General features: G+C 34.3%; 1 protein-coding gene across 4 annotated transcripts in view; it reads left to right on the forward strand.

The window, feature by feature from the left end:
- The window catches only part of LOC106878173 (uncharacterized), a 1,037,364-nt gene extending 1,020,770 nt beyond the window's left edge, over positions 1-16,594 (forward strand). For all 4 annotated transcript variants that reach the window (XM_052969981.1, XM_052969982.1, XM_052969980.1 and 1 more), the window contains 2 exons: positions 2,751-3,756; positions 15,727-16,594. In XM_052969981.1, the coding sequence (XP_052825941.1) occupies positions 2,751-3,721 (971 nt within the window). In that variant the 3' untranslated portion in view covers positions 3,722-3,756; positions 15,727-16,594. The remainder of the gene's footprint in view (positions 1-2,750; positions 3,757-15,726) is intronic.
- Positions 16,595-16,600: the final 6 nt, after the last annotated feature.

The raw sequence follows: 16,600 nt of genomic DNA on the forward strand, positions 1-16,600 counted from the left end.
TATATATATGTATGTATATATATATATATATATATATATATATATATAGAGAGAGAGAGAGAGAGAGAGAGGGGGGATGTAGATATATATATTTGATAACTGTAGAGGAGCTTTAAAATGCACATTATGAGGTTATTACTCAGGTGATATTAAATATATACATATATATGTATGTATGTGCATGTGAAATTTTCTTATATGCACTTTGATTCTGAATCATCTTTTATCAAGTCTCAATTTTCTAACAATTCACCTAATCACTCCACGCCTTGTTTGATTAAACTTTATCATTTGTACCTCCCATTACCATTTTCACAACACATTTATACCTAGCATATATATATTGCCTATTTGAACTATATATACGACTGTGTGTATAGTTGTCACTATGCTTTCTCAAATCACTTGCACATAAATTTTCATAAATTAAAACTAGGCACCTAAAAGAGCACATCCAACCGTTTTGATCCTCAGTTGCACGCGAGATAAATATAAATTTAATACACAACCAAAAGAGCTACTAACAGTTTCATGCTTTTATGGCACTTTGACATATTTATTAAATACAATTGAATGATTGCTTGGAGATCATCATCATCATCATCATCGTTTAACATCTGTTTTCCAAGCTAGCATGGGTTGGACAATTTGACTGAGGACTGGTGAACCAGATGGCTACATCAGGCTCCAATCTGATTTGGCAAAGTTTCTACAGCTGGATGCCCTTCCTAATACCAACCACTCCGAGAGTGTAGTGGGTGCTTTTACATGCCACCGGCACGGAGGCCAGTCAGGTGGTACTGGCAACAGCCACGCTCAAAATGGTGTATTTTACGTGCCACCTGCACAGGAGCCAGTCCAGCAGCACTGGCAACGATCTCGCTCAAATGTCTTTACACCTGCCACCAGCACAAGTGCCAGGAAGGTGACGCTGGGCACAGGTACTATCACGATTTCAGTTTTGCTTGCCCCAACAGGTCTTCGCAAGCCGAGTTTCGTATCCAATGAAGGAGACGATGTTGGCATGGGTGCCAGTCATCGAATTTAGTTGGCGTATTATAAATATGCCTACTTAAAGTATCATAAAAGCGTGAAACTATTAGTAACCCTTTCAATTGTGTAATAAATTTATATATATATATATATATATATGTGTGTGTATATATATTCATGGTGGGTGCTCATATCTTGGGACAATTGAAATAGAGCCCTGAATAAAGTAAAATGACTAATGACTAAGAAACATTGCTCAACATTATCTAGCATCTTTTTCAAGATTTTATTCCACTGCTTACACACTCACATTATATAATTTTATAGCATCACATTGCTTGCACTGACATTATATAATCAGTCTTTCACTCAGCATTAAAGATTCTTTCTATTATTATATTAAATACTACAAAATGCATTTGGTGCAACCTGATTATTAGGTCACCTTTTCTATACTCATTTGCATACTGCTTTCTTGCACATGAATCAAGGCCATTACAAGAATACAGAGCTCCTTAACTCAACTTGGAGCATATCTGGGTTTTTTTTTGGTTTTTTTTTGCTATATTAATATTTCAGTAGTATGAGACTCCAATATACAAAGTCTTGGTTCTCTCTTTTCTGAAACCCTTTATTTCTACTTTTAGTTTTACAAACTAATTATAAAAGCCAGTACAAAGCTCAATGGTTAATATGCCTGAGTGTGTGTGTGTGTGTGTGTGTGTGTGTGTGTGTGTGTGTGTGTGTGTGTGTGTGTGTGTGTGTGTGTGTGCGTGCGTATATGTTAGCATGCATACATGCATGTATGTGTATGTGTGTGTGAGGCCTTTAAGAAATGGGTTCAGCTGGTACATTGATCTGAAACCCAGAATACCAGGGGATGGGGCCCATGACTGTCTGCTAGGTACTCTGAAAGATTAAAAAGAAAAAAAAAACTTACAGTCCCACTGCCTTCAATTTTGTGAGGATCCATACCTCCCAGGGTTTGAAACAGTCTTGTACCACTTTGCCAAATTTCTTTCAGCCCCCTTACACATGTGCATATGCACACACACACACACACACACATACACACGCACATGCAGATATGTGTGTGTGTGAATGTGTATGCGTGTACACAAGGAGAGAGAGAGAAAGAGAGAAATTTTTGTTCGTGCATGTGTGATGTGTATACATACAGTGTGTATCTCTCTCTCTCTCCCTCTCTCTCTCCCTCTCTCTCTCTCACTCTCTCTCTCTCTCTATATATATATATATATATATATATATATATATATATATATATATATATACATACACACATATATATAGTGTATGTAGTATGTGCGTGTAAGAGAGAAAGAGAAAAAGTATTGAAATATCAGAACGGAACAGCAAATTGTATATAGTGTTATAAACAATTCTATTTATAGAACTGAATTAACTCAGCTACTGCAATTTTATTGTAATGTCCATTAGATGTTTACATATTCATTAGGCTTGCTTTAAGATTATCATGAATAGGTTTTAAATTGGAAGTAAGTTAACCATCACCCTAACATTTATAAATATCTGTCTTTATATAAGGTTGATAATTCTATCAAAATGAAACTTTTATTTTATTGTTATTTTCTGAAAATAATATTCTTTTTATACCTGTTAATCTTTCATATTCAGTTTTTGAAGACTATGTTGTCTATTTTTAGCTTATTCATAACATTTCGTGTTTTTATTAGAAATGTATTTAATGGTTTGCTTTCGATTTGTTTTTATTGTAGATAAAATCAAAGATAACTCCTCCTCTGATTCCTACTCAGAGCAGTCACCCTCAGTAAAGAGAGCTACACCAACCATCATTTCAGATTCTCCTGCTACTTTGAAAAAAAAATCGATACTGAAAAAAGATGCTTTAAATAGAGAAGAGACTGAAACTCTTCTTGAAAATTTCGCCGGGGATCAAAAAACTCTATGTTCCCAGACGTGTCGTCCCAAAAATATCATGGACTCTGTGACTATTGTCAACAACTATCAAACCTTCAATAATCACAGTAATAACGAACTTTATAACAACCAACATCAGTTCCACCACCACCACCACCACCATCACCAAAACCAAAACCATCAACTGCAACAGCAACAATTGGAAACTGCCAACCCAACCATCCTATCAGCCATGGTAACGTCTCCACCGATTAAAGTAATCTGTCCGAGCATCGACTTGGACGAGGAGTCTGGTGCCATGGCTATTTCTTCCACCCCTACCCCTTCACCTACCGGCCCAACAGATGAATTGGATTCTCCAGACAGTGACACCCAGAGCAACACTTCTGAAGAACGGGAAGGAGAAGAACTGGAATTCAGTGACAGTGCAGCTAGCCTAGAGAAACTTAAGTGCTGGAAAGACTTGGACAATAAAGAGCAACAGTTGCTTTGGCAACAGGACACAAGCCCCTCGGACAATATGGATAATGATGAAAGCTATCAAGGTACAAATTCTGTTGACCAATCAGCCTCAGATATTAGTCTCATTGAACAGCCAACGTCAAGGTCATCCCCATCCAATGAAGGTGATAACCATATGGACATTGATAAATATGGTGACAAATGTGCGGACTATATGACCGAAAAGATGACTTCTTTGACGTTAGCTCAAAATGGAGACTATCCTCTCGACAATTTAATTAATGATATTGAAAAAAATTCTGATGATCCAAAAGACAATGTAGTATCAGCTGACGCCAGTGGCTAATATGTCATTAGCGGAAGCTAAATGGAAATTAAATGGTAAGTCGAGATTTTTACAAATCATTTTAAAATACTTAACTGAAATTTTAATTCCATGCAAGGTTTCTTTAATATTTATAAATTAAGTCACCCTACATTTTCTAATTGTATAATTGTAGTATATATATATATATATATATATATATATATATAAAACAATCTGTTTCATTCCTAATGGTTATGTATCCACCCTAAATATCAGACATAACTATACAGCAATTTGACTATTGATGCAATAGAGTAGAGAAATGACTATCAGTTTATATTTAACTTGAACCATTGTTCATCTAATAATATGTAAGACCACCTGTAAATGTGTATTCTACTCATGGTTGGTCAGTTAGCCTTCTTAACATTCTCAACATTAAGCATCTTATCCATTTATTTTACTTTCCAGAAAGGTATCTGTTTTCATAAATAGACTCCTCATCAAATACCTGCTAATTCTTATGTACATAGATATTATATTTCTTCATGTCTCATCTATACTCAATCATAAATATTTCTGTTTACCAATTAAAAAAAGAAAATTTGAAATTATCATCACATTCTAAGATTTATTTCTTAACTATTTACCATGACTTACAAGAGTCTTTTCAGTTTTATACATCACACGTGATATCTTGAAATATCCTATCAGCTCAAAAAAACTTAATTTATCACTGAGATTTACATTATACAAATAGTGAATTATAATTCCTACCAAACTCATAAGGTTTTCTAATTCCTTTCCCAAGTTGCTGCACCATGCAACAAATTCTAACTGTTCTTTCTATTGCTATTTTGTATTCTGGCAAGCAACCATTTTTAATCTCAATTATTATGCAAATCTATAATTACTATGTCAATCTTTAATATTATTACTATTGGTAGTTTTATTTTTAATTGAGGTTGCAACTGAATAATGCTTAAATCAGTTTCTCGGACATAACCCATTTAAATACCAATGTATCTTGACACAGATTTTCTTTGCCGATCTGTGGAAAACAGAGTTTTCAGTTTCAATTGGTTACAATATAATCCTTAAGAGCTTATAGATAAATCCCCTTCTATGAGCAGATTTCATGAAAACACAGTTCTTTGCATAAATTTGGATCTTGTGACTACCTGAAAGCAGATTTTAATATGACTGCAGATAACTATATTTTTATCCTAAAATTGTTCATGTGAGTTGTTAAGCATATATCTAGACATTTCTTCAGATATTTAACAAACCTAAAAATAGCATGCATGAAACCAATAAGCAGAGATGTTATTTGAAATGCAACCGTGATGTGTTTTTGGTTTCTCAATTCACTATGCAACTGAAACTCGCAGTAAAAATATGCTGCAATTCTTAAAATAAGCAAAGAATTCCATGGTATATAACTGGTTCTCTGCTAACTGAACTTTCATCTTCATCTAAAAACTGTGTTGTTTATAAAAATGATTGCATTTGTTTTCCATTTAAAAATTTACAAAATTCTGAATACACTCTGCATTTACTTTGTACAAGCATCCTACCTCTTGTACTGGCACCATGATAAAAAGTCATACATTACCCACTCACTCTAGAATGATTGGTGAGTGAAACAATCTTTCTAGTGCTGGTGCCATGAAAAAAATGAACTCACTACACTTTGGGAAGTAGTAGTAAACAAGCAGAGAAAGCATAGAGTTGCTTTTAGTCTTATCTTGCCAAGGACTATTCAACCTTTCCAGTATTGATGCCATGAGAAAATGCATCCTGTACACTCTGTAAAGTCATTGGTGATTGGAAAGGTATGTAGTCATAGAGACCAAACCAAATGACATATATGAGCAGCTACTAATAAGAGATGTCTCAGATCATGATGACCCATCTAACACATACCAGAATGGGAAGCAGACATAGAAATTATGTTAATGACAACACTGATGTTGATGGTGAAAACTCATTAATCTACGCTCATTTATTAGATAAAGTTGTTGTTTTTTTTTTAATTTATTGATTCTTTTACACTTTATTTCTAAAATGAAAAATAGTTTCTCATTAACATTTAAAATCAAATAAATACAAGTTTTGAAATGAAAATATTTTCCCTTCGTCTGTGTTTTAAGATGAGTTTAATTCTAGATTAGGTTGGACTATTGACCATAATTTTTTCCTGCTTCTATCTACACTAGATTTCAGCTGGTCTATTCTTTCATCAACTTCAGGTGTCATATTAATCCTTGTACTCAAAAGAAACATCCACACAAACCATTATTCAAAGCACATGGTTTCAATTTCTTATCTGCTCTACTATATGTATTTATATACTATTTCCAATCTTTGACAAAATTAATATTAATAACAGAATCAGAAGTTCTTTTTTAAATCCTTGCACTCACATGCTGCCTTAAATGACTTGGAATAATTAAGATTGCTGAAATATCAAGTAACTTCTCATTTAACTGTAACAATACTCAGGGAACAGCTTAAATTGACTCAATGTCCATTCAATGGCACATCTTTTCCTAACCAAAGTATTGTGATGGACAGTCACAAAAACATTATCAGATATATGAACTAGGGTGCTATCTGAGAAACAAGTGCTTTATTAAATGTACTACCATTATGTTACACAGAGTAATTCAAGAAAACTAAATGTATTTTTGCCAAATACATGATTAAAAGTATCTGAGGAAAGCCTATTGCACATTATTTCCAAGTCTTAATTCTTTAACAGGTATTCTAAATTTGGCTCACATATCCTTTCATTACAATGTCAAAACTGAAGGTTATTTCTGAATACATTAAGAAATAATAAATATCAAAATAGTTTACAATTACTAACACTAATTCAGGATTATTTAAAAACCTTTAGATCTAAGAATATTAATAACTGCTAATTGAACATCATGAGTTGAAGTAGGAAACAGTTTAATTCATTTCTATCTGATGATGATGATGATGATGATGACAACTTCAGTCATCGTCATCGTCATCAGCCTCTGTGCATTTTTGGGAGAAGGTGGAGATTTGTCCCTTTTTTCCTCATTCCCCTCCTACCCACTTCCTTACTGTGCCATCATTAATTTGGCTCGTTATATGCGAAGACTATCGGGCCTATCTGAGAGAGAGTACTAAGTGTGACCACCACAGAAGAATACTGAGTCATCAGGTGGAGTCAATATCAATGCATCACTCCTGCCTTTGCTGCATATCCTCAGGATAAGAACTTTGATACTGTTTTCCCATGATGCCATTTCAATGTGCACTGAATGAACACATCCCTTTTTGCACACATCCCTTTATTTTGCATAGGGACTGCGTCATGGATGCAATTCACAATCAAGCAGGCCATACAATAGATTAAAACAATGCAGCCTCTATCCAGGAAGTACACATAGCCAAGCCACCTCAGATGACACTCACTGAACAGTAGATATACTGGCTTAGATACTGTTCTGTTAAGTTCCTCGGAGTTGGTGACCTTTTCAACTTAATGTAATGTTTAAGTTTTTGCAAAGACCTTGTGTTGGCACCACATTAAAAGCACTGGTGCTGGTGCCACATAAAAAAGCACCCAGTACACTTTGTGGAGTGGTTGGCATTAGGAAGAGCATCCAGCTATAGAAACTGTGCCAGAACAGACAATGGAGCTTGGTGTAGCCTCTGACCATGTCAGCTCCAGTCAAAATGTCCAATCCATGCCAGCATGAAAAAACAGATGTTAAATGATATGAAGACGATGATGGCGATGATGATGATGATGATGATGATCTCATGAAATACACATTTAACTCACTTTCTTGTCTGACATGTCTCCACGTTTTTTTGTTTACAAGAGGACCTAAGCTTGATAAACCTTTATCTTGATATTCAGTGAAAGGTTTTTACTCTCTCCAGCTCTGTTAGTGAGTTCAACTCTTTTGATACCAAAGTACCTGAGACTTTCCCCCTGGTTCTACAATTCAAACTTGCTGTTTAATCAAATATGAATTAAAACCATCCATGAAAGTTTTGTGTGAATTTATATTCCAAACACCTGCTTAATTATAAACAAAGTTAATTTACTAAATTCTTTATTATTTTCAAAATCAGCTGAAACAAAAGTAGTGTATTTCAACAGAAATAAGGTAATTAAAAGGTTAATTATCATTGTAGCTGTGTTATTGATTCACACATCAATCTATGCATTTAGAGATAAGTTGTGGAGTGCAACTGACCCTAAATATTTTAAATCAACTGATCAGATAAGATTGCTAACTATTTTTTCTACTGTGTGTATGTGTGTGTGTGTGTGTGTGTGTGTGTGTGTGTGTGTGTGTGTGTGTGTGTGTGTGTGTGTGTGTGTGTGTGTGTGTGAGAGAGAGAGAGAGAGAGAGAGAGAGGTTACCTTTTCTACTGATGTCAAATATTTCAAAATTTTATTTTAGTATAGAGATACTATTTCAGTGTTAAATATAAGATCAGTAAAGTTGACACTGTACAGACAGCAGAAAGAAAGACAAGATGTTGTACTGTATTGACTTAGCTATCTCAGACTTCTAAGTTGAAATCTTTTACCTGTTTCAGTTATAGGACTGAGGCCATGCTGGGGCATCACCTTGAAGAGTTTGGTTAGACAAATTGACCTCGGTACTTATTTCTTTTTTTTAATCAGATACTTTTGGATACTATTGGATTATTTCGATAAACTACTAAAGTTATGGAGATGTTAACAAACCAGCATTAGTTGCCAAGTGACAGATAGAGGAGACAGACACTAACATGAACACACACACACACACACACATTATGGAATTCCATAGAGTTTCTGTCAACCAGACTCACTCACAAGGTATTGATCAGCCCAGTGCTATAGTAGAAGACTTGCCCAGGGGCAGCACTGTAGCTGTAAGAATGGAACTGAAAATACCCCTTAACAACTAAATCATGCCTGTACCTATATGAACTTTGTTCTGCTTTCATCCAGATAAAATAAGCTTTGGTATTCTAAATGAATGGTACCAATCAGTTATTTCAACTCTTAGCAAAAGAGCTTTACCCACCATACTAATGAGCTCCGTATTTTAATATTATATTTGTGTCTATGGCAGTGAGCTTTTGGTCTTGCACTAAAATTTGAAATCGATATTATATTTGTATTTAAGGCAACAAGCTGGAAGAATCATTAGGATGCTGGGCAAAATGCTTAGCAGTATTTCACCCATCTTTACAATCTGAGTTCAAATTCCACCAAAATCAATTTTGCATTTCATCTTTTTGGAAATGATAAAATAAGTACTAGTTGAACATTGGGGTCAATGTAATTGACTTAGCCACCTCTCCAGAACTTGTTGGTTTCCCATCAGTTAGATCTCTTTCTTGGTTGTAAAGGATATACACTTAATGATTTGTTTGTGTATGTGCAGTGGGAGGGTAAACTTTTCTTAGCTGATGTTGCTGCAGGAGTGACTCAAAAACTAGGAGTTTATGCCAAAGCATTTATTTATTAAGTTCATTTGATAAATGCCTTGGTACAAAACTCTACCCACTGAAATCAATAACAGCAATTCAGGTTTATGAACTGAGGGCTCTTTTGTCTGCTTGTAAAACCCATATGCTGAACATAGTTTTGAAGTGAACTTCTTAACCACAATGCCATACTAGCAGCTAAGTGTGAATGTCTAAACAAATATATATATACACGCACACACACACACACATACATACTTATCTATCTATCTATCTATCTCTCTCTCTCTCTCTCTCTCTCTCTCTCTATATATATATATATATATATATATATATATATATATAGAGAGAGAGAGAGAGAGAGAGATAGCTAGATAGATAGATATATATACATATATATATATAGATAGATAGATAGATAGATAGATAGATAAAGAGACAGACAGACAGTTAAATTAAGAAACAGCTATATATGCCAAACTAGGCATTGTAGCTCGACTCAGTCCTCTGGAACATCATGTCCTGTTGAACCATCTGATGCATCAGCATGGCTGTTAAATGCTACATATATATAGGTGTGGTTTTATGGTAAGAAGCTTGCTTCCCAACCATATGGTTCCGGGTTCAGTCCCACTGTGTGGCACCTAGGCAAGTGTCTTCTACTATAGCCTTGGGCAGATCAAAGCCTTGTGAATGGAATGGGTTTGGTAGATGGAAACTGAAAGAAGCTCATCCTGTATATATATATATATATATATGTGTGTGTGTGTGTGTGTGTGTGTGTGTGTGTGTGTATGCATATATGTTTGTGTGTGTGTGTATGTGTGTGTTTGTGTTTGTCCCCCCACCATTGCTTAACAATCGATCCTGGTGTGTTTATGTCCCCGAAACTTAGCAGTTTGGCAAAAGAGACCAATAAAATAAGTACTAGGCTTACAAAGAATAAGTTCTAGGATCAATTTCTTTGACTAAAGGTGGTGCTCCAGCATGGCCACGGTCAAATGACTGAAATGTGTGAAAGGGTAAATGTTGAACAACGAGAGTGAGTGCTCAACACTGCATTGGTTGATGAAATTTCTTCATTTGTGTAAAAAGCTTTCCATTGGTTACATGTTAAGAAAATATCTTAATATCTTAACGATTTTTCAAACCAGTCAAATGGGGGAATGGTGTTCATCTCCATTTTATCATATATGGCACTCCAAAGTGCCTCTGTTAGAGGCCTGCAAAACTTTAAGTCACATGGAACCATATCAAAACGTTTTAAATAATATATATATATGTGTGTGTGTGTGTGTGTGTGTGTATATAGCGCTCATTTTTAGCTCTCATTTCTAGCAATTGTAAGTGCTGCTTTGCACCCTCATTTATTAATTTTCCTTTTGGGTTTTAATTGCTATAGCCACCTATATTATAATGTATTTAATATAGATAAATATATAGTTGGTTCATTGAAGGTGTTGTGGTGTTATAATACACCTTGTTATGTTGAGGAATATATTGTTTTATATTGTTTCTCATTCAATGTGATTTTTCGTGGAAAGTTGGTAAAACAGAATACGTTATATGACTTACAGAACAAACATTATTTTCATTATTTTATAGTTATATCTTCAGTAGGAACACTGCTGGGATATTCTCTGTGATATGAAGAATGTTAATCATTCTTAATGTGCTAATGATGGCATTATTATTATTATATGTGTTGTATGCAGTATTAGGATATATCTCCAGTGTTGCATGTAAATCAATTGATGATTCCATTCATGGCAGTTTATTCTATAGTGTTTGGTGTGTGCTTGTATTTATTGTGTGGTATTGTCTGGAATGCTGTGGACAGATAAGATTGTGATATGTATATACACTCAGATTGCTTATCACTCAAGAGTGGAATGACATACAGTAATCAGAAGTTGTAAACAGTGATGAAGCTACTGCTTGGTAAGGTATTGCATAAGTGATATAGATAAAGAATATACAGGGCTGTGTGATAAGAAGTTTGCTTCCCAGCCAGATGGTTCTGAGTTCAGTCCCGTTGTGCAGCATCTTGGAAAAATGTCTTCTGCTATAGCCTCTGGTTGACTAAAGCGTTATAAGTGGGTTTGGTAGACAGAAACTGACAGAAGTTAGGTGGCAAGCTGGTAGAAACGTTAGCACGCCAGGCGAAATGCTTAGCGGTATTTCGTCTGCCATTACGTTCTGAGTTCAAATTCCGCTGAGGTCAACTTTGCCTTTCATCCTTTCGGGGTTGATAAATTAAGTACCAGTTGTGCACTGGGGTCAATGGAATCGATTTAATTCCTTTGTCTGTCCTTGTTTGTCCCCATCTATGTTTAACCCCTTGTGGGCAATAAAAAAAATTAATTAAAAGAAAAAAAGAAACTGACAGAAGCCCATCATGTGTGTGTGTGTGTGTATGTATGTATGTATGTGTTTGTGTCTGCGTTTGTGCCCCACCACTGCTTGACAACTGGTTTTGATGTGTTTACATCCATTAACTTAGCAGCTCAATAAAATAGATTGATAGAATAAGTACCAGATTTGAAAAGAACATAAGTATAAAGGCAACTAGTTCAACTAATATTCCTCAAAGCGGTGTTCCAGCATGGCCACAGTTTAATGACACAAGTAAAAAACAAAAAAGAATATAAAGGATATAATCCAATGAGAATTCAGTTGAGTCAGCCATCATGATATTATAGCAGCATGTGGTAGATAAGTTTTATAAGTATTTAGAGTTGATTGCTTTACTAACAGATATCCTCTTTCTAAACTATATATAAATATTATTGTAATTCAATGATGCATAATCTCGCTGTGATTATATTATTATCATATGGTTACTATGGAAGTTGCAATGTTTTCAAATTTATTTTAAACTAATCATGAAAGGCACCATATTTTATTTCAGTTGGGCCATCAGTATTTAATGGTTGATACCAAATATCTAGCAGAGTCCTTGAAGTATTGGCTAGATTGCTGAGAGAAAGCCCTACTTCTCTGCATTTGGAGTTCAAATCCTACCACAGTCAATTTTGCCTTCATCATTTTGGTGTTAATGAATTTTGTACAGAAGCTGATTTTTCTGTCTCCTTCTCTGTCTGTATGTCTCGCTTTCTGGGAAAAAAAAATCAGCTGTGATAGACTTTGAGTTGAATGGGCTCTGAAAGGTCTAAAAATGACCATGACATACTACATGTCATGCAATACCTCTTCAACTCCATCAAGTAGCTGAGGGCAAGACATTTAATGGTTGATATTAGCCAAATAACCTATTTGCTAACGAATTATAACAAGCTTCTTAATGGTTCTCGTCCTCAGTTAAAACATGCTTAGAATTCAAATGGAGTTAACATTTGAGGTTCCTTAATGAATTTAAAGTTCCATTTTCTTTTTTTCTTTGAGTTCTTGTTTGTTCTCTTTTTTCTCTTCTGCCCATTCCCTCACTCTTCTAAATGTCTAATGTTATGTTGACCTAATTCCTCATCTATTTATAAATTATTGACTTGTTCTTTTTATAAGTGAAACATATACCAAGACCTATCCTTTAAACAATTAACAAGATCAAGGTATGACATTTGCCATATCTTTGACAAAATGTTTACCTGCTGATATAGAGTCTATCCAAATTCATTCTGATTTTGAATTTCATATCTAAATATTCAAACTTTTGGGATTACGTAAAACGAAGAGATACAGATGAAACTGAACTCCTGAAAAATACTCTATCACCTCTCTCACTCTCCTAACTTTTGCAACCACCAAAAGTTGACCATTCTAATTTATGATATTTATTTGAAATACTTCTTAGTTTCAACTGCGTTAACAGTTCAAGATTCATAATAGCATACTTCTTTTACATTTAAATTCACTTTCCACAGGCATGCCTGACAAAGTATGTGTAGATAGAAGTAGAACTTCCATTCTTTTTCGTCTTCAAATGGTCACAACAAAGAGGCATTTCACAATGTTGCACCAGGAATCTCTGTTCCTTATTAGATTTGTCAGATCCTCAATGTCATGTTGTTTATTTCTGCCAATAACATCATTGTAGCTGAGTGGTCTTCATTTTCTGTTTGGATGCAAGATGGCTTTAAAATATAACATCCAATATGGGTTGTTGTTCTTCAAGAAATTAGTGTCCTGCAAATCTTATCCTGTGTTAAGCAATATTAACAGGCATGAATGGAATATGTCTGTAAATTTCCTCTTCGACTTTGTGCTAATGTCATAAAATGTTTTGATCCCTAAAGAGAAGTCTAATGTGTCTACCATCAAGACAATCTTAAACCTTCTTCATTGTCTATGTTTCAGCTGCATTGAGAATGAGGTTCTCTACATATGGACTGAAGAAAGCAAGCCTTGTTGACTTTGAAATACTTGATTGTTGGATGTCTTGAAGCTTGCTAGGCTTCGCTATCAAATAGTAGCAATCAAGATGTCAGCAGAACATATATCTCTCTGGTCCTAACCCTGCTCTCGCAGCTCATAAACAATGCAATGTGCAAGATTTGTTAACATCTCTAGAGAACGCTGCAACCAAAGTCAGTTTTTTTCTCAATGCAAAGAAGTCTGAATTCATAGCGATCAACAAAGATGAAAGCCACCTACCAATTTGTCTTAAAGAGGGCACATAACTCAAAGAGAAAATATATTATAAACATTTTTTTCAATATCTATACCATTAACATTGTAATACAAGGTACAAGTAGAAAAACGGTGAGCTGGCAGAAATGTTAGCATGCCGGGCGAAATCCTCAGCAGTCTGTCTTTACATTCTGAGTTCAAATTTCGCAGAGGTCAACTTTGCCTTTCATCCTTTCAGGATCGATCAATTAAATACTAGTTGCATACTGGGGTCAATCTTATCGACTGGCCCCCTCCCCCAAAATTTCAGGCCTTCTGCCTAGAGTAGAAAAGAATATTAGGCACAGGTGGCATAATGTCATGTCAGATTTCTTAATGAACCTAATTAGCATTTCAATTGTCTGTTAACATAAATGCACACTTTCCTTGTTTACCTCACCGTCCCATGATGATCTCAGACGTCAATTCTATGTTAGAAAAACATTCTATTCTGATATGGATTTTTATTTAACAAAATATTTTTTATGTAAATTTTACTTCATGGAACATACTCTTGCCTCTCAATGTTTTTGTTATGAATGGTAATCACTATTATTTAAACATGTTTGACTATTCCCTTGAAATACAAAAAAAAAAGAGAGAGAGAGAGAGAGAGAGAGAGAAAGAAATTACATTAGAATATCATTTTATAGCTAATTGTTTATATTTCCAATTTTGTTTAACTTGGATTTTCTTTCACTGTTCAAAACTGTATAACATTTATGTTAATGCAAAATGCTTTCACATATCTCTTTTTGCAGAGCCTCATCTACAAGACGGCTCAAACTGGGTGACCTGGTAGATAAGATTTATCATACCCTTTGATATCGTTATAGCATGTATGAATATCAAATACTTGAATGTTTTAAACATGTATAGTTTTCTATCATACTCATTTAAATTTATAAATATCACTTCAAGTTAATTATCTTCTTTTTAAGCATATTATAGCATTCAAAGTTATCATTTATCCAATGAAAATCTAGTTTTATTATCGGTAGTGAGTACCAAGGTATAGCATTAAGTTGTTGAGAACCCAAATTTGTAACCCAGTTTTTACCTCTCCAGCTGGAACTGGTTTATTTACTTTACTAAAAGCTCTCTATAGTGCTAATATCTCATGCCTCATGAAGAAATTATTAGCATTCCTCAATAAGCTATGTTTCTTCTTTGGTTACAGCACTTGCTATATTCTTCACATACCTCTAAATCATACTGGATTCAGGCTCATCTTACCCACATATATACTAATCTAAGTTTCTATAAAATGTATCTTAACAAAATGTCAGTGTCTCCATAATGTATCTACCTTCACACATTTAATGTCTATGTGAATGAATAAGTGAAAAGGCACATTCCCTGGATGCTAACTTCACTTACTTTTGTCTGAAGTTGACTCCAAAGTGGGTGAAATCCCTACTTTAGTCAACTACATAGGAGTAGCACTGGAATTTAAGGTGAATATTATTATTAATACGCAAAGGTAAGTTCACACTAACAGAGCATTATCTTGGAGTTGCAAAGTTCCAATTCTGTTATGTTTCTTCTCAGTCATCATTCTCAGAATTCTATTGAAACATTTAAAGAACTTTTAGTTAAATAAATACTTTTAAAGAAACAGATAAATGAGAACCAAAGTAATGGTACCAACATACATAATGTCATAATTGAATGTTCAACTGATTTTGATACATTAATCAGTTTTCTTTCAACAGTGTATTAACTTCAATGTGTTAACATTTAACTTCCATGTTTTAACATTTGAAGCATTGTCGAAAATGTACAAAAATAAATTGAAATTTTTAGACAATCATGAGAAGTGAAAAATGTATTAAAGAATTAGAATACTCTTTTTTAATGTTTAAATTTGTTAATTTTTTACCATTGTTGTTATTGTTGTTTATGCTGAGATTTCAACAAGTGCTATTGTATTTTCACAGGAAAGGTTTAACCTAACATTTTGCTGCCTCAGATTGCCACAGATGCTGTCAAGATGCAGAAAGAGATGTTTATGAAACCTTGTTCTCGTGACAGACAGTAAACTGATGTGCAGTGTCTGTAGTATTTACTTGTGATATTTTAGCCAATAAGACACTGTCTGCAACACCAGCTAATGAATGACATAACTCAACTGTCACAATGAAAAGGTTTTAAAAAATTTGCTAATGAAAAAATAAAATTAGGAAACAAACAAAAACTAAAGAATATGAGAAATTGAGTGCTTCCCCCACAGCAAAAGAATTAAGTATGGATTCACAAGTGTACGTGCAAAAGTGAAGCTTAGTGTCAGTAATCTGGCAATATTTCATGGAGTCTATGATTCTTGCCAAAAAGGAATTCTCTTGATTTTGTGAAGGGCACCTGTTTGTAAGTAGATCATATTTGACTGAGAAGAGCAAAGGGAAAAAGAAGGAAAAGAATAATCACAAAAATTTCCCTCTGAGGACCACCCGTTAATCTTGCAAAAACAAAAAAAAGTATAAAAGAAAATTTGTTTACAGTAGTTTTTAGATATGAAGATATTTTGCCTTTGTGTTTTCCCTTTTTTTTTAATCTTTATTTATAGTACAACAAAGTTTATCGACAACCTTGGGTTTAATAGCATCGGGCAGGGTAAGAAGTGATTTTGTAAATGCCTTCAGGAAGGAGATTTTTTCTTTTTTTTTTTCAAATCATGATAAGAACACTCCGACTATTAGAGGTCTAAGGTAAAAGAGTGAAAGGCAACTTTTGCTTAAATTTTACAACATACCAGCAATGTCCAGATTATTCTTTATCATTTTATTTGGCTTCATTTTACATTGATTCTAGAAG

This window comes from Octopus bimaculoides, chromosome 8, assembly GCF_001194135.2.
Source record: "Octopus bimaculoides isolate UCB-OBI-ISO-001 chromosome 8, ASM119413v2, whole genome shotgun sequence".
Lineage (NCBI taxonomy): Eukaryota > Metazoa > Mollusca > Cephalopoda > Octopoda > Octopodidae > Octopus > Octopus bimaculoides.